This window comes from Ceratosolen solmsi, unplaced genomic scaffold (assembly GCF_000503995.2).
Source record: "Ceratosolen solmsi marchali unplaced genomic scaffold, CerSol_1.0 scaffold93, whole genome shotgun sequence".
NCBI lineage: Eukaryota > Metazoa > Arthropoda > Insecta > Hymenoptera > Agaonidae > Ceratosolen > Ceratosolen solmsi.
In genome coordinates this window covers 146096-171162 of record NW_011948453.1, presented here as the reverse complement: position 1 = coordinate 171162, position 25067 = coordinate 146096, and the positions used below count along the sequence as shown (strand labels likewise).

At 21.0% G+C, this 25067-nt stretch overlaps 3 protein-coding genes across 5 annotated transcripts; all 3 read left to right on the top strand.

Annotated features, from left to right (window-relative positions):
- Positions 1 to 940: 940 nt before the first annotated feature.
- LOC105366678 (serine/threonine-protein kinase fray2) lies at positions 941 to 6026 on the top strand. Of its 3 annotated transcripts, none has more exons than XM_011505196.1 (6): positions 941 to 1351; positions 1836 to 1907; positions 2859 to 2980; positions 4602 to 4913; positions 5016 to 5457; positions 5561 to 6026. In XM_011505196.1, exons 1-6 carry the CDS (start codon positions 1292 to 1294, stop codon positions 5855 to 5857), a joined length of 1305 nt encoding a protein of 434 aa, XP_011503498.1. In that variant the 5' UTR covers positions 941 to 1291; the 3' UTR covers positions 5858 to 6026. The 3 variants fall into 3 exon arrangements, with proteins under 3 accessions (XP_011503498.1, XP_011503500.1, XP_011503499.1); XM_011505198.1 differs by lacking the exon at positions 941 to 1351 and adding an exon at positions 1418 to 1528 and having other exon boundaries at positions 5561 to 6025; XM_011505197.1 differs by lacking the exon at positions 941 to 1351 and adding an exon at positions 1418 to 1543 and having other exon boundaries at positions 5561 to 6025.
- A 1914-nt stretch (positions 6027 to 7940) lies between these two features.
- Positions 7941 to 12001, top strand: Cdk1 (Cyclin-dependent kinase 1). Its single transcript, XM_011505195.1, has 4 exons — positions 7941 to 8169; positions 8321 to 8616; positions 11035 to 11354; positions 11689 to 12001. The coding sequence occupies exons 1-4, from the start codon at positions 8133 to 8135 to the stop codon at positions 11930 to 11932; spliced, it is 897 nt and encodes a 298-aa protein (XP_011503497.1). The 5' UTR covers positions 7941 to 8132; the 3' UTR covers positions 11933 to 12001.
- Positions 12002 to 14367: 2366 nt separating this feature from the next.
- LOC105366676 (apolipoprotein D) lies at positions 14368 to 20140 on the top strand. Its single transcript, XM_011505194.1, has 5 exons — positions 14368 to 14473; positions 17891 to 18010; positions 18360 to 18486; positions 18914 to 19009; positions 19595 to 20140. Exons 2-5 carry the CDS (start codon positions 17891 to 17893, stop codon positions 20071 to 20073), a joined length of 822 nt encoding a protein of 273 aa, XP_011503496.1. The 5' UTR covers positions 14368 to 14473; the 3' UTR covers positions 20074 to 20140.
- Positions 20141 to 25067: the final 4927 nt, after the last annotated feature.

The window sequence follows — 25067 nt, the reverse complement described above, 5'->3', positions numbered from 1 at the left end:
TCATATATTACATGTACATGTTCTTCAAAATTGATATTACTATTTTTTAAAGAAGTATTTTGAAAATATTAAATTATATACAAAATATATCGAATTTTTAAGAAATATAAATTATTGGATAAATTATGTTCTTATGTGTTGGATCATATACATCCAACAAATATAGATTTACATTAAATAGAATTCTTAGATTAATAAAACTCTTTAGTAATTTGTATTACAAAAAAACATTACTGTATAGATAATCTATTAGTAAAAAAAATTATAATATAATAATAGAAAAAAGAAATTTTTTAATTTAATAAATTAAAGATCTGATAACTATTTGTTAGACTATCGTTTCTGCTTTCAAACAACAAACTTTCCGAATATCTAAATGCTGTTTGATAGATATTACATTACTTACGCCTGCTTTAATGAACATTTAACATCATCATATGGTAACTTCTTTTAAATAATGTTGAACACGTGATGTTATATTATTTAAAATTTATATTTTACTAGTAATATCAACTTACTAATTTGTAGAAAAATTTATTAATAAAATTTAAATCATTAAAACTTAAAGAAATATAAAATTAGTCAAGTATGAATCCATTCGGTTTTTTTAAAGGGTTAATCAATTGTTTTAAAAACATTCAGAATAAGTTTATTTAATATTTGAAAAGAAAATTGAATGTCATAAATTATACAGTATGTGTTTAGTCAGATACACAATTAGTTTTGCGTGATATAAAGATGCGCATGCGTTTCCGAACATGACTTTGACAGTTGGGTGCGTACGCTTGTATAGATTTGTTTATGGGAATATTTTTTAATTAATTTTTTTATTAAGAATACGTACTTATAGAATGTAAATTTTATTTTCAAAAAATAAAATAGATTTTTTTATTAATATTGTATACGTGCATATGATATTGTTAAAAAAAATCAATGCGTATGCATCATCCAATTCCTCGTCTACCTATGGAATAGAAATACGTTGTACACCGGTGGTGGCACGTCCGTTTTCATGTGTATGGCTGGCGTCTCATTCAAGCTACACATATAAGTTTTAGAGCCGCGATTAGCTATTTAAGTATAAGCTATAAATCGAGATTTAAAGAAAAGAATTTTTTAAATTCGAATTTAAAATACTATTTTTCGTGCGTGTAACGCTTACTCAATTGGAAAGCTTTGATAATCTTTCGATATTTTATGCTAATAGTTTAGTTAGCTAGTGTATTTCAATTGCGGTTGTGTACGCGCTGAGTACATTGCTCCGCCCGAAACAAAACGAATCACCACCATTATGAACTCTCTGATGAATTATGGAAGTGATGGCGAGAACAGTAACGATTCTAATGACGGGGTATGTAATTTCTTCTCGCTCTCTCTCTCTTCACATTATAAACAATTACCGATAAGAACATTGCTTATTATCGCGTATGTTCCTTTGAGACATAGATTTCAACCCAACAAGTACTTCATTTCTCTTTGTATTTGCTTCGCTAGCTCGGCCATGTTGATTTTGAGCTAAGTAAAAAACGTAATATATTTTTAGGTATATGAATATACAAAATTTTTGTACTTTAATTTTTAAGATATTATATATGATAAATGATTATATATGTAAAAATGTATTTTAGTGCTCAATCAATCTGATTTATTGATATTTTAAATATTTTCTAAAATTAATTATATTAATTTTAGAATCCATGCTTGAATGTTTATTTATTATTAGTTCCATAATTTTTTTTCTTAATAAGTAATTGATTTGTTAAGACTTTCTGTTTATATTTTATCTATATTTATTTATTCATTTAACTTATTTTAAATAATTATCATTATTTTAGTTGACAAATGCAGTTAATAAGTCCAGAGTAAGCGATGCAATTTATGATCCAGTACCAATGGACATGAGTGAGGTATAAATAGTATTTTATATTTATGTAATTTTTAATATTTTAAATAGTCGGGTAGGAGTTCTCATATATTACTCACGAATCTTGTTGACCACTAAAACAAAGTTGACTTTTGTTTATATTTTTTTTTCTCCTAAAAATTTTAGTTAAAGTTTAGTTTTCTCCTAAAAGTTTTAGTTATTATCTATGTTAATAATTGGTTTTATTGATTTTAAATTATTGGATTTAACATTTTAAGTTTAAATTTATAATTTATAATCATGTTAAAAAGAAAGTTTATTTTGTAAACCAAAATTAAGAAGTGAGGTTTTATTTACAATTTATAATAAATATAAATTAATGGGATTAGTACCATTTCGTGAGATAATATTAACACGTAGCTCTGTTCGTAATTCATGATACAATATCTACGCACCTCGGCAAGGTCAATGCTGCGCGAGGGTCTTTCAAGACTACCCCCAAGTTCTATTACGAAGATTTAGGTAAGTAGAAGATGCTGCCAGAAGGTAACTCTTACAAAAAAATTGAAATGATCATCACAGAAACATACATTAAGCAAGGATTCGGTGTTAAAAAATACATAACAATAAAATTTTATTTGGAAAGCAGGCATTCTTGGTATGGTTTATGAATTTTTTAACAATAAATAATGCGTCCACATTGTTTTGTAGTTTTTATAAATTGATATTTTCCTTTTACACTTCAAATATTTAATTTTGTTGTGTTAAAACTTAAGTTATATAATTAGAAAAAATCTAAAATTAACAATTTTTGATACCAAAGAACAATGTTTAAAAATTCTACTAACTAAAGAGCGAATGTATTTCCCTTGTTCTATATATACATTAAACTTTGAAAATTCTAGGGAACATTTGGTTTTGGAATGAATTTATTTAAGATAACCAACTATTTTTATCACTGTTTTGACAATAAAAAAATGTATGATTTCTGTAGGAAAGCAACAACAACAATTCTTCAGATAATTCAGACAGTGAAAGAAGTCCTCTTAGATCACTACTATCAGGTTCCCATCGAATGCTTTCTACAAGAAATACTTCTTCACTTCCAGACCAGAGGTATACTGGTTTGCTATTAAAAAATTTTATAAAATTTTTGTTTCATAGTGATTTATTCAATCTAAATATTCAATTTTTGTAATACACAGCCAATAATTGTTTCTTATTTTAATCATTTTTTGAAGCATTTAATAAATCAGTTTCTATTAATATCGCTAATAATTGTAATAAAAATAGTGTCTTTATTTTTAAAACAGATATTTTAATATTGAAATTTAATGTAAAAGTTTATATAAAATTTTGAAGTAACTTTACCCAGATAGAAATTCAATGTTTTAATTTTTACATTTAATATTTGTATTTACAAATCTATTTCTTAATTGGACAGAAATTTTATACATATGTTGTGTAAGATTTAAATAATATTTTAAATTGTATTGTTTCAAATTTAAGTGGAAAAACGTGAATTCTAAATTTTATTTGTAAATATATTTATAGCAAAATACTAATGCAAATTATTTTAATTCTTTTTGAGTATTGCATTGGTGAGTATCGTATTGTGGTGCTGTACTCAAAAAATATAAATTGTTTAATATTGATTAATTTTTTATTTCAATCTATTATAGGGTTATATATTCAATTATTGTAACTATAACTATCATACATCTTATTATTTATCAAATATAAAGGCATTATAATACTAGAAAAATTGTACTCTGTCTTAATGTATTAAATTAATTAATGATTAAATTCTTTTTTAATTAATTTCTATTTAATTAATAATTAGATAAATTATTTGTGGTAAAAAAGATCTATGTATTATTAAAAATATAAAATTTTTATCAAAGTATGAGTTGCTTAATGCTTAAAACCATTAAATATAATTAAATTTTAGTATAATCATTTTAATTATTTAAAATTACAATAATATTGTTGTAATAATTCAACAAATTTTAAAAGTGGATAAATATATTTTATATAAATTTTTTGTACACTTATATAAAGTTTTTCTTTACTTATAGAATATTTATTAAATTGTGAATTTATTAATATTTTAATAACTTCAAATTTGTTCAACTTCATTGAAATATTTTCAATTTATTTCAATAAGAAGTAACTATTCAATAATACAAACTCTTATTGTACTGTTAAATATATTAAAAATAGAAAAAATAATAACTAACAGTAAAATGGATAATTGTATAATATTAGTGATATTAGGTTTACTTTAAAGTAGTCTTTTCATCAATCGATATACTTGATTAAATATTCATATAATTTTATAAAATGTTCATTAATACTTTATACAAAATTTAAAGCCAGAAATTATCAAATCCTATATTCTTAATAATATTTTATAGATAATAGTATGAGGTTGTATTAAGGATTATGTAAGTTTTCTAGTTCTTTATTTTTATTATTAAATATGAACTTTAAAAAACAAATTTGTTTGTACATGCGGGTGTTTAAACGCCTTCATTAAAAACTATAAATAGTGTTTGCTTTGATTCTGTATAAAATCTAATAAGTTATATAAATGAAATATAGTTCACATTTAATTCCACTTTTAAAATTTAAGTATGCATTATAATGCATTCATCCTATTGCACGATTCGTAATTGAACTACATAATAATTCGAATCTGTGTGGTATACCCCTGCAGAACGTAATCGTTTTACAGGCGAATAGATCAAGAAGAGCGTTCTTCAAGTTCTCACGATGATCATAAAAACAATGATAAATCAGATGAGAGTAAAATAGATAAGCATGAAAAAATTAGTAGACATAGTTCAGATAAAAAAGGTGATGATAAAAGACGTGGAAATGATTATAAAGATAATAAGGAATCAAAAAGGTATAAAGACGATGATAAAAAATCTCGAGATGATAAAAAATCTCGGGACAATGACAGGCGCAAAGATAAATCTAACAAAGAAGATAAAAATGATGATAAAAGTGAAAGAGATCATCATCGTGATGACCGAAAGGAGAGGTGAGATAACTTTATTTTTATCAAACTTTTTTTTTAATGACAATTATTTTAATAAACATTGTGCATCGATATTTCTAATTTAAAAATAAATTTTATTTTTAGAGATAGAAAAGATGATAGAGAGAGGCGGAGAGACCGTGATAGAGATAGAGACAAAGATCGAGACAGAGTCAAGGATAAAAGTCGAGACAAAAGCAGAGATAGAGATAGGGATAGAGATCGACGACATTTGAAGGATGAAAAATCTCGAGACCGCCACAGAGATGACAGAAGATCTCGAGATAAAGAACGTGTTCGATCGAGATCTAGATCCAGATCCAGATCAAGAGATCGAGCATCATCCCACAGACTTTTCAATTATCGTGAGGGGAGAAATAAAACTAAATTGGCACAATTAGAAAAATTAGGTATAGAAATAAAAGCTTCGGAATGCGATACAATACATAATTCTCATGAACAAAATTATTATAATCCATTGGCAACAGCTACACAAGGAAAATATGCTGAACAAATTCAAAAAAGGAAACTGTTGTGGGCAAACAAGGTTAATTGAAAAGTTTGATAACTAAATGTTTTATAATACATGTTACAATGCATACTGTATAATATTACTATAAATATATTGACCATATTTATTTTAATTTTAGAAACAAGATGATAATAAAACTTCAACTGCAGCTGCATCTACAGCAAATACATGGGTTGGCACAACATTTACCCATGATCAAGACGGTAAAGTGACCGCTAAATTTAAAAGGTTAATGGGCATTAAAGAAGATATACCAGCAAATTTAACATCCGGGTCAAAGCCTGATATCCTTAAAAAACAAGAAGAAATGTTTAATAATATGGAGCAACAATATGAAGTTGCCAGAGCAACAACACATACACAAAGAGGTGTAGGTTTTGGTTATGCAAGTGGTAGTTTTTCATTTCCGCGATAAATTCAAATATTTTAAATTATATGAATTGTATAAACTTTTCAAATTTAATTGTACTTGATGCACTTCAAAAATATTTTTTAGACTAATTTTTGCATACTTTCTTGGAAAACTGTTATAAACTGTTCATTTTTAATTACAAACCATGTTATTAATAAATAAAATGTTGATGTTATGTAATCAATTACTGAAAAACAAATCTTTAAATGTATGTATTCTACTTACAAGTATATTATATTGTCATTTATGCACTTTCAAGAAAGTATTTAATAAAATTATATATGCATATATTGTTTATGCATAAATAACGTAATGTTTTGTTGATATTCAATTAAAAATAAGCTTTTTTAATTGTATAAATAAACCAGTGTAATGTAAAAAAATTTTCCAATAAATTGAATAAGAATATTTTTATTGTTTTGAATACACCAGTTAAATGAAAACAATTGAGAGCGAAAAATATAAATGATGTTATTCATAACAATTTCTTAACAAAATAGCTATTCAAATAAAGTTTATTGTTTCTTTTCAATTTTAATTAAAAAAAAATTAAAATTATAAAATGTTTATCCTTACACCAATAATTATAAACATTTGTCATGAATTATTAAATTTTATTTAAAACATACATTTTAAATAATCTGATTAATTTTTAATAATTGTTCATAAGAAAAATATGATTGAATTATTAAGTTTCTTTTAATGTAGATTAATAAAATTTATTTTCTTGTTCTGCATAATTATTTACTGATAGAATACATTTTTATAATCACTATAATTACTTTTATTTAATAAAGACAACTAAGGGAAGATTATTAAGAATGATAAATGATAAAATTATGTAAACATTCAGATATAAATTATAAATAAAATTTATAAAGACATTGAAAGAATATGTGAATTAATTATACAAATTAATAATTAAATGAAATTTATTATATGTATATTGAATTATATTAATTATAATTCACAGTTTTAAAAAATAAATACCTATAGTATTATAATATTATATTGCAAATATTTTCATTTTGAACACTGCTAAAAAAACGAGAGAATTAATAAAAAAAAATATGCTAAATCTATACATTGATGATATTAGATATATCTATATTATAAAATATATAAAACATACTATATTACAAAATATAACATTTTAATTATTTAAGATAAATTAAGATGACTCAAATTTTTATTAAAACATTTATTGTATCTATACCTTAATTTTCATTTCTTACTGAAATTATTACAAAATTATACAAAATTAAATAAAATCTAATATGAATTGCTATTTCTTTATATACAATTTTGTTATTTATATGTAATTTTTAAGCAGGTACATTAATAAACATTTTAATTTTTTTGTTTTATATTTTTATAGTGAATTATAGTTATAAAATTATCATTAAAATAAGAACATTATTTTAAATTTATTCAATTATTAAAAAAAGAAAACTAAATATAAAAACAATAATTAACTAAATCATAGTAATTAAATATGTTTATTAAAGTAGATAGTAAAGTAAATTGTAATATTTTTTTGTGTACTTTATTGTATAATATTTTTTATTTACTTGTAACGTAATATTCATTTAATATCTATAATTTGTAAATTATAAAATATAACTTATTCATATAATGATTTTTAATCTGAATGTAAAAAACGGTAAATAATATATTGATTTGTTTAATATACTAATATATAGTTTGTTTTTTTAGTTACATCATTTCACGTTTTCATAATACAATCTATTTTTTGTAATTTGACTTAACTTGTTTAGGTCTTTTTTCGTCATTTTGGAATTCTATTTACTACCATTTCCAGTGTGGTATTAATCCAAAATGAATGAGAATTATACTATTAAATCAGTTTTACTTTTAACCGTTTTACAAAAATCATAAATCGAATATATTGATACATGTTGGAAAGACTATTATGGATTTTCGAAAATATTAATGAATTTAAAAACAAAAATTTTATCAATTACGAATTTGAGCGGCTATACAATTCATTTTGATTGGTTGTATTTCTTGGTTTTACATTTGGATATTTAAATGAAAAGCGTTCTGTAATAAGGCATCCTCTTAAAATTTTGAATTTAACCGTTGTTAACTGTGTGAGTATCGTAGCATGCTCTCAATTTAAGTTGAAAAGTTAATCTTCCTGCTCTGGTCGATTTTTGTAGGAAAATTAGTAAATAATAAATCAAAAAAGATATTTTTCTCCGTATCTTAAGACATTATTTAATTAATAAATCATTTATAATATTCATAAATTATAATGGACAATTTCATCAGAATCGAAAAGATTGGAGAAGGTATTACTTAATTTTTATTATATTTACCGTTTCAACTTTTATAAAAATTTCTAACCATAAAATTTTTAGATTATTTATTTCAAAACCACATACTTTAAAATAACTTACGGCATTAACAAATGATAAATAATATTATTTTTAAAATGACTAGGTACATATGGAGTTGTATATAAGGGAAAACATAAAAAAACTGGTGAAATTGTTGCGATGAAAAAGATACGATTGGAAAGTGAGGATGAAGGAGTTCCATCAACAGCCATTAGAGAAGTATCATTACTGAAGGAATTGAAGCATCCAAATATTGTAAGTCTTATGGATGTATTAATGGAGGAATCAAAACTATACCTTATATTTGAATATCTCACAATGGATCTTAAAAAATATATGGATAATTTGGGAACTGAAAAACTTATGGATCCAGGGTTAGTTAAATCATATTTATATCAGGTAAAACATGTCTTTAGTTTACAAAATATACTAATTTTACTTAGTGCCTAAGCAATATAATTTCTGTTAATTTTATATTTAAAAATTTATAAAAAAATTGTTTTTAATAAAACAATTAATTGTTAATTATTTTTTAATAAACAAATAATTTAATTAATTCAAATTATATTAATATACAGAATATTAAATTTTTTTATAAAAATAATAGAATCTATAACACTTAAATTTATTTATTTATATTTTTAATCAAATTTGTCTTTTATAAAAAATAATAAATATTTATAATTTTAATATTAAACATATTACAATTTCAGTCTGATATTAATTTTCAAATATTACATTTACTGCATTTTAAATCTTATTTATTGATAGTAAATAATTATTGTTTTGGTTTGTCATATCGTAGATAATGTTAATGGATTATAAAAATATATATTGTAAAATGTATTATGTCTAACAAACAGTCTTATTTAAGTAATGAAATAAATATTTGAATTTTTTGGTAAGATTTTTCTATTAATATAAAGATATATATGGTTAAATAATATATTGTGTTGTAAATGAATTTGTAATATACGTTAAGATTTTTTGTGCTTGATCTATTAAATAGTTTTACTTTATATATATTTTTTAATTGTTATCCCTTATGTTTTATCAAATTTGTTTTTGTTACATATTTAATAATGTAAATATTTAAAAATTTTCATTCTATAAATTCTAAATATTTGCGAATACTTTTTATTAGGAATATTACATTTTCAGAAATAATTTTTGACCACCCAATATGGAAATATTAACATTTTTCATAAATCAATTTTGTGTTTTGGTTTGTCCTTTATAATTATCAGTAGAATTTCTTCTATAAAACAATAGAATAAATTATTTGTAGTATGTTTTAACATGTTATAGGAGCTTGGTCAAAAGTTGCTTCATTTATAAACAATTATTTAATATTATTACATTAGTTTAATATTATAACAATTAGTTATTATATTTGTATTTTATTTACTCATAATTGTTTTCTTCAAGTTGTGAAATATTCTATAATATTCTATAATTGTGAAGGAAATTATTTTTTACCTCAAATTCTCAATATGCAAAGACTGCTGCATATTCTCTATGCTTTTTTTTTTAATTTAAATGAATTTTTATGCAAATTAGTCTTATCAATTATATAAAAATAGTATTATAAAAGTGCACAGCATTTTTAATCTAATAATTATTTCTATTATAAATAATTATTAAAAAATTTTTTCATGTTACAAATCTTTTTAAAAATGCAATATTTTTCTAAATTTTCATTGGAAAATCATTCATTTGAATCTTTCGCTATTTATACTTGCATTTGAGTTTTCTATTTTTTATTTAAAACTAAATGTTAAATGAAAATTTTGACTCTTAATAGGATTAATTTATGTATTAGTAACTGTTCTCTTTAAAAATTTGTATTATATTATATTTATATTGAATACTAGTGTGTAATATTTATTTATTCTTTATGTTTCTATTAAAAATGTCTAATATTTTATTTATTTTATACTGTTTTATACAATATTTTTTTATATTTCTTTTTCAATATTTATATTCTCAATATTCATATAATAATATGAAACTAATAAATTATATACATGAATATAATCATTTGCCCCCCAATTCCTTAATTTTCTTTGCTGCTTCAATAAAATGAAAATTTTTAATTCCATTTAAACAGATAAAATTTTTTTTGCTTTTTTTACTTCACTTGAGCATTATGTTATTTGTAAGTAATTAAAAAATTTATTTGAAAATGGGTCAAGTCAGCAGTTTGTAAACCATGCAACATATACTCACACTATAGAACTTTAGTGCTCTATTAATATATTTTGTAATTATTTAATTTTAATTTATTTTATTTTTAATTGAGGTTGTATTATTGTTTCAATGCAAATTAAAATTCAATATTCTCCATATTAACATTTTTTATTTTGTGATTAACCATATAATATAAATAAAGGTTATGCAAATAATATAGTTTCTATAATGTTTTAAGATTGAGGTGCCTATGTTTATTTACAATTATGAATTTAGAGTAAATAAACTATTTAAATTTAAATTAACACATTTAAATATTTAAATGTATAACTACAATAATTTTTAGAAAATTTGTTTTACACAAGATTAAAAAATATTATTTATGTATAAGTCTATATTTTAGACAAAAAGTATAAAAATTTACTTTATATACAAAATAATATAAAAACTGAAGTAAAATTTAACAGAAAATTAGAATTTGGTAGAAATATTTTTTATTAGCTCTATAATCTAGAAACTATCTATTTTTATTTTAATAATAAATGAAATATATGAATTTATCTTTCAAAAATGTAGTTAAAATACTAATACTTTTATTGAATTATTAATTAAATGTCATTTTTTCAGATAACAAGAGCTATTTTATTTTGTCATCAACGTAGAGTACTTCATCGTGATTTAAAACCACAAAATCTTTTAATAGGTAAAAAGGGAGTTATAAAAGTAGCTGATTTTGGTTTAGGCAGAGCATTTGGCATACCAGTGCGTGTTTATACACACGAGGTTGTAACATTATGGTATAGAGCACCTGAAATTCTTTTAGGAGCAAATAGATATACTTGCAGCATTGATATGTGGAGCATTGGTTGTATTTTTGCAGAAATGGCAACAAGAAAGCCATTATTTCAAGGAGATAGTGAAATAGATCAATTATTTAGAATATTTCGGCAAGTTATAATTTTTTAATTACTACAAGTTTAATTACTAAATGTTTTGTTTCATTATTATTATTCTACATAAATAATTATCTATATAGATGTCAATTTTGTATAAATTATAATTGTAAATCTTCTATGTTATTTCAATTAAGTTTTTAGAGATTATCAAAATTTTGCTAATTTAAGTTTTTATAACATTAAATTTTCATTTAGAAATTTAAATATTTTACTTAAAATATGATTACACTTTTAATAAAATCTAAAGTAAATATCAAGATTTAATTAATATTATATTGATAAAAATATTGTAAAAGTATTGAATATATTTTTGTATAACTTTCAGTGTGCTGAAAACCCCAACGGAAGAAATTTGGCCAGGTGTTACACAGCTAGCTGATTATAAAGCAACTTTCCCCAATTGGATAACAAATAATTTGCAATTACAAGTAAAAAATTTGGATAAAAATGGCCTAGATTTATTAGATGCAATGCTAACATATGATCCAGCAGCAAGAATAACAGCCAGGGATGCATTGTTGCACTCTTATTTTGACGACTTAGATAAAAGGAAATTACCAACTGCATAAAACTTCATTAATTTTAGTTCCATGTACTATTGTTTTTTTTTTAGTTTTACCTTTAACATTTAATATCACCACGAGCAAAATATTAAATTTTAGTATATTTATAGTTTTATAATTTTATAGTTAATATATTCATTATTTTATTTTTAACAGCTTCATTTAGCAATATACTGAATAGTTTATATTATACTTTGTCAGTAGTCATGTTATTAATATAACATGATCATTTGGAATAATTAATTAATAACTTTAATTATTATGTACTCAGAAATATGAATTAAAAATATTATAAATATAGAAATGTCATAGTAATCAGTAAATAATATTTATAGCATTAAAAAATCTTTATAAAGATTTGTAATCATACTTAAGAAAACAAATAAGTGTAAAATATCATTTTAATGTAATCATTATAATTAAATTAATTAAATACACAAGTTTATAAATTATAAAAAATTGAATTTTTGGTATTGCTTGAATTGATCAGCAAAACATAAGTATATGCTTTTATATTTTTATTGTCCAATATTTTTCAATGTTTATTAATGAAGATCCAAAAATAAAGAGTATAAACCAGAATTTTATGACTTGTAAATTATCAAGAACAATACTCATCATTTTTATTAATGTTCAAAGTTCAAATATATTTTTATTTAGAAACAACATTTTCATAAGCATCCATTGAAATAAAAAAAACTGTTAATGAACTTTTAATGAAATTAATAAATTAATAAAAAAAATTTAATTGATTAACAAAAATTCAATTCTTCAATTGAACTTTAAATTTTTAAAATATATTCTTTATTCTTTAAATCCATTCAAATAAAGAAAATGATGTTTTTAACTCATAAACTACATTCTGGTATTTAATGGTAGTTATACTAAATATATTGATTTTATATATTATTATAATACATTAGCTGTTATAATTGAGAATTAAATTTTTTAAATAATTTGAAATTATAAATTCTATTAATATTTATTTAATACCAACTTTTTAAATGATAATAAATTTTTAGAATATTAACCTGGATATTTTAGTTTGCTGTTATTTTTCAAGAGATCATAACAGCAAAAATTATATTAATTTTATATACTAAATATTAAAAATTTGTATGAAAATAGATTCTACAAAATTTTTAATTTATATACATTATTTAATCAAGTATTCTTTAAATTGAAATAAAATAATATGTACAGTTTAAACTCAATATGCTTTTATATTTTTTTAAAGATAAACCTTAAATTTATTTTATATAATTTTAATTTACTTTTTAAAGATATTTTTGGTATAGGTTGTATTTGATATTGTTTTTTATAATATATGAAAAATCTTCGAGTTATTTGTATTAATAACCATAATATTACTTTTTAGATGAATAAAAGTATAATTATAATTGTGTGATAAGATTTAATTATATATATCATATAATTTTTATTACTTTGTATGATTAAGTATAGTTTTATATATTAACTTATATTTACTTTGATTGAAAAGCATTATTGTCATGATATTTATAATAAAAATTCAATATGGTGTTCAATGTATATAATATATACAGAGTAGTTTAAATACTAATTAAAGATATAAAATAGCAAAAAATTAATTTTTTTACCCAGTATTTTGTAAATATATTCTTATCAATTTATTCCCCCTTTATTTTTCATAGTAGTTAAAATGAATTCTAAATGTACAATAAATATTAAAAAACAAATATTATATGATTTATAAACTAAAAAAATATTTTTTATTTAATTATACAATTTCTCACGAAAACTGTTTATTTTGTTATATGCATATTTAATTATTAAATTTAAAATTAAATTTGTTTAAACCATTAATATACGAATTTCTCCAAAACACCTTTTTTTATTTAATGTTATAATATAAAGTTTATAATTAAAAATTTATATAAAATCAGTTTTTTGTATTATTAAATGCAATATGTAAATATAAATTAAATTCTTAAATTAATATAAGAAATTTACTATTTTTCAAACATTCTTTATATAAATCTTATATTATACAAAATTTATATAATTTTCATATAATATAAACATTATTAATTTATATATGAACAGGTTTTTAATTTGATTATATCACTGAATAATCTAAGTAAATTTTGAGAAATTAATAAATTAATTAAAATTAGTAATTTTATTCATTCAAAATTTAATTTAAAAATAAATTGATAAGCAAGATTTTTCTAGTGAAGTTAGTAATGCTTTATCAGAAATAACAAATACACTTTTATATTTCTGCAGAATGTCTGTGTATTTTTTGCTAAACATATGATTATCATAATCGAATTGAAAAATAGTTGATACTATTGGACAGCTGAGAGTCTAGATGTTCGGTTCGAAATTCATGTTTGAAAAGTTAGAATTATGGAAGTTTGGAACGAGTAAATTGATGTAGCCAGTAGGGGTAACCGTATAAAAAGTGAAACGTACCAAGAGAACTATTTAGAGTTCACACAAGTTCCGGAAGATAGTTGTGTACATCAGTGTATATTAGTATAAATATATTTCTTTTATTACACAGTAAGTTTTCTATTCTGTTGGCTTTAATAGCTATACACAAAATTTTCTTAATGAAGTGAAAAAAAAAATGTTTTAATCTTAATACTTTATACATAATGAATTTAAACGATCATTTTATATAAGTAAAATGATATTTTAGTTCTATTAATTTATTTTCATTAAGAAATTAGTATGAAAAAATAACTTATTAAATACATTAATTCACGTTTTCAATGAATCAGCTATATTCCTATAATAAATGTAACAAAATCGTAACATCGTTTCTCTATATAGAGATTAAATACATTTCAAAATTTTTAGAAAAGCATTGCACTTGTTCGTATATTCATTTTCATACTCACTCTTCCTTCCCCTTTATAGTTGCTCTTACTTTTCTATGTATGTCCAATCTTTATCATTTGATAATTTTATCAATTGAAAAACTTTGATAATGAAAATTTATATTTGTATTATATTCTTATAATGGCATTCGAATCTATAATATACAAACAATTTTGAAAAATATATTTCTATTATTTAATAGTATTTATTTAATTGACTCAATCATGGAATTGCTGTCAAGTTTCATTTATAAAAGATAATCTTATAACAAAATTTATAAGAACATTATCCAAATATTTCAGAATAAAAAAGAAAGAAAAATAAAACATTCCTAGTACAATTACGATATTTATGATAATTAAATTCAGGTGAATTCATTAAAAATAATATCATTTTATTATTATTATTCTTTATTATTATTATTATATATTTAATGAATAATATTATTCATTATAAATAATGCATATTAATCGTATATCATAGTATAGTGAAACTATATCTGTATTAATTGAAAAAAAAATTAATAATTAATTATAATTATATATATTTTAGTATATGTATGATAGGATTAAGCATATAAAAGTAATAAAGTTAATATATTCTAGTTATGTTGTTAAAAAAATGTTGATTTTTATTTTATAATGTACGTATTAATTTTATTTATAAAATGTTAATAACAAAAGTTACTATTTAAATATACGAAATAAAAAAATTTGCTTCTTATTGTTGATGCTTATAAATTATTGAATATATTTTACATATTTGATAAACCGCGAAAAATAAACGAAAAATAAAAATTAAAACAATAGAATTTTCGCTTGAATTTTTATTACTTAAATTTTCAAGGCAAATGTGATTGACATCTCTCAGCTGAATGCAAAAATGTCAATTATATATATTTTCACCTTCCTTTTTTTATTATTCATTAACCTTTATCTATACAGACCATTTTATTATATAAACTTTATATTCATTTTATATGAATTTTATATAATTTTTCTATAATTTTTACTTATATGTAATTATTACTTTGATTGATTTTGTTCTTATACAAGACAATAAAGAATGAAAATATTGAAGTCCATAAACGTAGAATATAATATTTAAAATAAAAAATTTAAAAAATGTATCTCAAACTACATTGTTTTAATAAATTGTTTTAATATATATGTATTATACCATTATGTTCTGCATAATATGTGTTCGTATAAAAATAAATAATCTTTATATAAAAACATATAATATATGTACAATTTTTAACATTTAAAATTTTACGACTCATTAGACTTTAATTATAAAAAATCTAATAGTATATATTCCATTATACACTGTTTCATTTTATCTTGAATATTCTTTTTGCTTATCGAAAATTATTATTATTAATACTTACGCAGAATTAAATATTATTGAAGTTAAAAATTATAATTAATTCCATAATTAAATATTTATCGTTATTCATGAACTTCAAAGTAATCCCTTTTAACTTGAAAAATATTTATTTTGTATAAAAATTATTGTTTTATATTTTTGTAATTTCACGTATTTTTTCATATTTAACATTCATAATCTTTTTTCAAAAATTAATATTTGTTTTTATTATTTAATGAAAATTATTAATTATCAAATAAATGAGAGTTTTAGATATTATTTATGCATCTGTACTTTTATTATATTTTTGTTTTCCTAAATGTTTACCTAAACCTAAATTATGAAATATATATATGAATAAATAGATAATAATAAATATATCTATAAATAGTTATCTATTGTTTTTTATTATTTTTTTTTAAATTTTTATATAAACTATTCTTCAAAAAAACAGTAACCCATATTAAAATTACTACATTTTGTGAGAAAATATTTTAATCTACGATTAATCTGTATAATCTATAATTTATTACAAATTTGATACGAAGACAGACTTTAAATTCGTAGACAATAAATTGCATTCAAATTTAAATGCATAAAATTGTTGTCATTTATTTAAATTCTAAAAAAATATTTTATATAATGGTACTGTTTTATGTGCTGAAGATAATAGGTTTTTTATACATTTTATATTAAAATTTTAACGAAAAATATTGAAAATTTCTTGATTTATCTAAAAAACAAAGCTTCAACAAAGCTTATAAATTATGAACGTTATAAAAGTATGTATACTGTCTATTTATTTCGACAAGGTTGATTTCGAATTAATCTATAACAGATTAATTCTGGTGAAGCCAATAATAGTATAGTCGTCGTCCGGATTTGCGTCATCAGTATCTTTAAAAGCATAACAAAGATGATGAATAATACACAAGCAAAAAGAATATTGGTTAATACAAAACTCGTATAGTAATTATGCAATTTATATTGTAAATTTAATAAAAATATTAAGAATTAGTTATTAAATTTATTATTATAACATTTTTAATTTTGTAATATTTAATGTGTAACTTATTGTGTAACATTTTAATCAATAATTTAGGATATAAGTATTTAAACATCATATATAATAAATAAAAGATTATTTAAATAATTTAAATAATGATGTTCTTACTTATTCGTAATCTCGTTCATATAATCTATTGTAACTATTATTATTTTTCTGAATGTTTATTGTATTAATATTAAATAAATAATTTTTAATATATACTTTATATGATGTTAACAAAGCATGATTAATAATATTAAAAAAAATTAATTGGAATTGATATATTTGGCATTTTGCTATATTTCTATATTGGCAGTAAACGATAATCGAGAATGAATAGTAAGAAAAGATTTATTTATTCATTTCGGGTTGCCGTAGTAAAATCACGTCAGTAAAACTCTGGTAGATTAACATTGCCATATTAAATGCTGAGATAAAATATAAAAGATTCATTTTTATATGGTAACTTTTGAATTTTAATCCATTTATTCAGGAAATATTTATGATAGATTTTATACGTAAAATAAATATAAGATCATCATGATGATAATGATTATATATTATAATAATTATATGTATAGTGTACGCGTGGATTTGTATGCATATGTCCCCTCTCTTTCTATTTCTATAATATTTTTTTTTAATTAGCAAAATTGTTAATAAACAGATTTTGTTATTAGATGAGGTCGCTGACATTGTATATCGTGTTAGCAGGATGTATTGCACTTGCAATGACTCATTCTTATCACCTTGGTACTTGTCCAATTGTCGAACCAATGTCCGGCTTTCAAATGAATAAGGTAATTTATGTAACGATCACATTTTATTACTAATTTATCACTTATTGGATTTATATATTAAATCCCCTCCCCATTCGCACATTTGAATATATTATGTATGCATTTTAATTAAAAAAATATATGCCAATAAAAATAATGTAAGACAGACTCAAATATTAAAATATACAATAATATAATTCAATTATATATGTTACGATATAGGAGTCTCAATTAAATATTATTATTTAATAAAGTAATAATCATTTAACACTTTGATAACTAGGTAATGTAAATGATGACTAGCAAAATAAAATCAAATAAAATAAATCAAACGATTTATAAATTAATTATCAAACTTCTATTATCTTAGTTTCTTGGAGAATGGTATGTGATCCAAAAAACTTCAACAGCTAGTAAATGTATTAGTTATAATTATACACGTGGGGAAGAGCCAGGCGAATATATTATCACGCAAGATTCTGATATACCAATTTTAGGTAAGATAACTTTAGTGTGCTCAACTATGCTCAAAAAGCAATAATTATACATTAATGCATAATGTATACGGTAGTGATAATATGTATGGGTGATAAAATTATCGTTTACCAATTATTTATAATTCTATCAGAATAAAATTTATTTTATATTTTAAGAATTATTGCCGTAAACGTTATTCACAACCAGGAGTTTAAAAAATTTTAAAAATGTATGTTAAAACAGCAAGCAAAAATCACAAAAATTGTATGAGTAGAAATAATATTAACGTATGCGGTATGAGTCTTAGCGACATTTCAAGGGAATTAAAAGTTATAGAATAAATTAGAGATAAGCAGACAAGATCGCATATCAAAATATATCTTCCACTAAATAAATCAACCCTATTTGTATAATAATATTACTTGAATTTTATTTTGCATTTTTCAGGTCTTACGTCGCTGAAACATGAATATCATTACACGGGTACGTTGACCGTCCCGTATCCTAGTGTGCCCGCCCATATGTCTGTTCGCTTTCCTCTTAGTAAGCTTAATACTTTTTTCAAAAATTCGTTAGACAATAAATTATTAAATTACGCAAAATTTTGTGTGAACACAAAATAATGTTGTTTATGAGATAAATATTTATAAACAAAAACAGTTTTTATTTGAATTATTTAATAAAAATATATAGTTCATACTCTTTTAATTTCTCATAACTGATTAATACAAATTTGCATATATGGTTTTAAATACTTTAATTTTTAATAGATTAATGTGTTGCTCTCAATGAAAATAAATTGAAGAAAATTATAATTAAAATATAAAATATTTGTTATATAAATTTAGTTTAAATGCACAATTAAAATTGTCTATTTTAGAATAATCGATCGATAGTTCAAACAGATCAAATTTCAAAATAAATAAAAAATGGTATGTAATTCAAATACAGATGTTTGATTATGTAGGGAAATTTTACTTTTTTTTAAAAATAAGAAATATAATTATCATATTTAAACACCGAAGAGTTATGAAAAGAGTTATATCATTTATGATATCGAAAATTATTAATAGTTTTCTTTATTGAACAAAGAAAATAGTTTATGTATAATTGTGAATTAAATTACAGGCGTAGCTGGGACCGCGTTACATGTAATCTTTGGTACAGATTATGATAATTATGCGGGTATCTTTACTTGCCAGAAGCTTGCCTTCGCCCATCGACAATCTGCGACAATTTTGTCACGTAAACGTGATCTCGATAAAGCTTATGTAGACAATATTCGCCAAACCCTCGCTAGTTTCGGTGTTGATCCTTTTGAGCTGAGTATAATCAGCCAAAGTAATTGCCCGCGCGGTAATAATAGTTTTGACTTTAATATCGATCCGCATACCTTTACAGTTGATAATTTTGGTCACGCAATGCGTAAAGCAGGAGAGAAGATCGGTGACGGCGTTGAATGGATCGGTGGTCAAAGTAGTAAAGTATATTATAAAATCACTAGCGGTGAAATCAAGAAGGCCGAGAAACCTGAACTACCTACGAACGTCACACCTCTTTTGAAGACTCCAAAGTTTGAGAACAACGAAATTGAGTCGATATTCTGAAAACGTTCATTTTGCTTTTCATTACTTTATTATAAATAATACTGCAATGTACTAAAAAGGTTTTCATAAAATTATTAGTTGATAAATAATCAATAAATATTTTTAGATAATTGATTATATAAAAAAATTAAATAGATAAAAATCAATTCTAATTTTATAAGATTTGCTACAAATTTACTTTTAAACTTCTAGAATATTTAATTGCTGTATATTCTCATATTTTTCTAATATTAATTTAATTAAATTTCACATTATTATAATTGTAACACAATTATTAATTATAAATATTTTAAATTCAACAGAATATCTTATTTGCACATGCATGGCGCGTGTGCACACATATACTTATTCCTTATCTATTCACAATTAATATTTTAAACAATTCCGTTTCAGTTATAAATTACAGTGTTATTTATTCATATGATTAAAAAAAAAAAAAAAAAAAATATATATATATATATATCATATATGTGCGTGTGTGCGTGCGTGCGTGTTTGTGTGTCTGTGCTTGTGTATGTAGTAAACATTTATCATTAAAGGCAAAAATTTTATAGAGATAAGTTTTATTACGAATTGCTTACGCTATATTTTAAAATATTAAATACTCGTTTGATATATTTGTAATATGAATTATAATAGTGTGACTTTCTGTGTAAGATACGTACATTTTTATACAGTTATAATATATAATAATATTAATATTAAAATATTAATAAAAATAATTAAATATAATAAATTTTTCTGTTTCAAATTAAAATATTTTGTCTACTTAATATTATTCTTATTATAAAAGTATGTATAAAAAAAATCCTTAATTGATACTACTTAATGTACACTCCTTGAAATTATACTTAAAATTATTATATAATATTAAAAGTAATTTTGAGGTAATTTATAAATTCTATAATATTCATTCTATAATAAATATTTTTAATCAATCATATACGTACGCATATTACAATGTTACAATATTTTAACAAATTTAAGTAATTATTGGAATTTATAAATATATCTATTTTGTTATCTGAAATCAAAAACTATTATATTTTTATATATTAGTCTGATCTCATCTTGTATTTCATTAAATAGACACTTGGTTTTTTTCCATATTTAGTTCTAATACTACTGAATTTACATTTACCGATATATAACCATTTCAATTTTGTTTGCTTCTCTGATAATACCATGTTAAATGAATTTAACAAATAAAGAGATTTCATTTGTTTCTATTACTGTTGTTTACATATGATATCTCATACGAATACCAAAAATTGCTTATATTACGGGATAATACATATATGTTTGCTTTTTTTGGAACGCGTTTTTTAATTCCATGTCACTTTTTTATGACTATATATTTTATAATAAAATTTCTTTTTGAAAGTGTCTAAACTAAAATTCATATAGTATCGTTTTTAATTATGTATTTGAATTTATAAATAAAATATACATAATAATTTTTTAGATTAATTAGATTTATATATTATTTACCTTGAAATACATTTTTTTTTCAAAGAAACACATGTTTACAAATAAAATTATTTATATAAAGTGTGAATTTATAATTATATGTATAAATAATAAAACACATGTATTGTATATATGTTACTTATATATATTAAAATTTTTGTATAATAATATAAAAAAGATGAATTTATGTATATGATAATATTTAAAAAATCCCTACAAATAAATATTTAAATCATTTTATTTAAAACCAATTTCTGATTACTATTTAATAAAATTAATAAATTCACTGGATATATACTGATATCATTGCTAAGGATTATATATATTGATCATAATGAATTGTTTAATTAGGACGTTTGTTTCGCATCGAATGAATCGGAAATATTCTTAACGTCAATAATGCTTTGCTTTCCATATGTCAATTATGACACTATATCGAGTTTGAAGTTAGTCATATTATAATATATATATATATATATATATATATATTATTTATATATATGACACATTTCTTGAATTGTTATTCATAGCCTTGAAACGACGTTTAAAATTTGAATTAGCTATTACTTATAAGTTTTATTTCATTTTAATTTAATAGTATTATGAAAATAATTATATAACAATATTAAAAAAAATTAAATATATCTATAATAAACTATAACACATTTAATTATTTATTTATGTTGTATGTAAAATTTATTTATGTTACTAAACGAAAGAAAAATCGTGTAAGTTATTTGATTGAACTATTTTTCAGGTTAGCTAAATTAATTTTAATTTTTAATATTTTAAATTTTAATATTTTCTTAATATGTCAAAATGCATTAATTATGATAAAGTAACTAATTTAAGAATAATTTGACTATCTTTTTATATTCGAAAAAACAACTTGAGATTTCAGTTATATAATAATAGGCTTTGACTTAAAAATGATTAAATTAATAATTAAATAATAAAAGTATTACATTGATTATATTTATTAAAGTTTCTCTCTCTCTCATACTTTTATATGTGTTTGTGTAAAATAGAAAGAAATCATTACTATACACAGAGACAGACAGAGAGAGAGAGAGAGGTAGAGAGAAGGAGAAATAGAAGATAAAAAATATCAATAAACTTTGTTCTGTCAGATGCATTATAATAGAAAAATAAGAAAATAGAAAATCAAAATAAAGTAAATTTTCTAAAAAATTATCGTAAAAACGACTTCTGAAATTTCTGAAATTTTGTAAAATTGAATGAAATTCTTCAAAATTACATCATATTTCACAATTTTTATATAAAACCGGAAAACTTAGCAATAGTTTTAGTAGTGGAGTATCCTATTAATTGCATTATCTATTCAATTATTTTGAAATCCTGTTGAATATAAAACTACATAATATCTATAAATTTGTAATGGATTTTGTATCTATGACTTTGTAATGGATAAATGACATTGTTTATTTGAACACATTATTATTAATTTATTCGTCTTATTACCAATTGATAATAGTTAATATTTTTTATTAAAACAATAGAAAATAATAATTAACTGACATAAAAATTGATAAATTTTGTTTAAAGAAAATTAAGAATAGTAATTTATTAAATAAAAGAATTTAAAGTATATATAATTATGATTCTATTAAAAATAAATTATTGTAATAAAAATAAAATTGAAATACTATTTACATAAAGCCATAGTTCTTATATTTTTTATATTGGCTCTTCAATATTAAAAATATTGAGTAAGACATCTTTTCAAATAACTTTAGTTATGTTTAAAAAATATTATGTACAACATATGGACTTTAAAAAATAATAAATATATACGATAAATAATAAATAAATATTTACTTCATGTTACTACGTATTGTAAATAATTTTAAGTGCAAGACAAAACTTCTACAATTTCTTTATAATAATTTATTTTAAAGGTAAATGATTTTGTATTTATTGTTAAGTAATTCTAGTTTAATTTTATATTGTATCTTATGTGCTATTGAAGTGAAATTCATTTTCATGAAATAACATAGATTCAAATATTTCAATTGTTATACATTTATTTTATATTTAAATTTTATTATAATTGTATTGAATAAAATTTTATAAAATGTTATATAAATAACTAAATTTTCATTGTTCTTTTGGAAAAATCACCTTAGGCACTATGTGAAATGTTAAAGTTACTCTTACCTTCAATTTGCTAATTATAAAATTTTCAAGATTTGTAAAGCTTTGTTATTCAATAAATGCTTTTAATACCACATTATTATTAACATTTTAAATAATTAAAAAGTTATTAATTATAGTGAAATAAATATGAAAAAAGTACTAATTATAATATTAAATGTGTTACAAAATTTTTCAAAGAGGTGAGAATTTTCCAGTTCTGAAAAATATATATTTTAAATTATATATTGTATGTATTATATCGGGATTAAATAAACTAATATACATGATATATTATATTTAAAATTATTCGAGATTTTCATTTGATATTAATTTTGTACTTTTATTCTGTAATTATTATAATATTATAATATAAGAATTATATATATATTTATATATAAATCTATTAAATTTTCTTTAAAAATTAATTTAATTTCAATTATAAATTATAAATTTGAATGTTAAAATCTATCTTATAGAAGAATTATAATAACATTTATATAAATTGATATTTTAAGTAAATGTTATAATTTTGGAGAATGCAAATTATTTATGACTTGCTTTATTTCACAAACTGAAAATCTAGGTATAAATACATAACATGTTCTGAAAATGTCATAAGATTCAAATTTTGAGCAAAGAGATTGTACTTCAAGTATACTTCAAAGAAAAGAAAATGTCAAAAGACTAATTTAAGCCGACTTCATGAACTTATATAAGATAAAACACATAGTATCGGGGAAAACATTAATGATATACCACTACTTCTGCAACATCAAGCAATAAAAATAGAATATTTTCAACTACTTAAAATAAAAACTAACCTTTATATAAGAATAGTATTCTTTATAAAATCTAAGCTACTTTTGTACCCTTAACGTCTTATAAATACTTTTTTTTATAAATGTCTACATTTTTTAAATTCCTATTATAAATAAATATAAACTAAAGTTACATACACTATTCTTCTTTCACGTAAAAATATTAGTTCAAAATAAAAATTTATTATAAAATAGATTTGTCGAAAAAACATCGATTTCACACAAGCAAATTCAAATATTACATCATAATTAAAACATTTAAAAAAATAAAGCATGTATAATGTAACTGAAAATAGACTTGAATCTTTTTTATAGAATTTACTATAATAAGTATTAGACTCCAATCAAATTTTATATTTTATTATATTAATAATATTTTAACATTTTAATAATATTTGCATGTTTTTAATATACAGCTGAAGATGACTTATGGGTACAAGATTATTCTAATAATAATAGAATAAATATATATATATATATATATATATATATATATATATATTTATTCTATTATTATTAGAATAATCTTTTAATCTCCTATATACTACT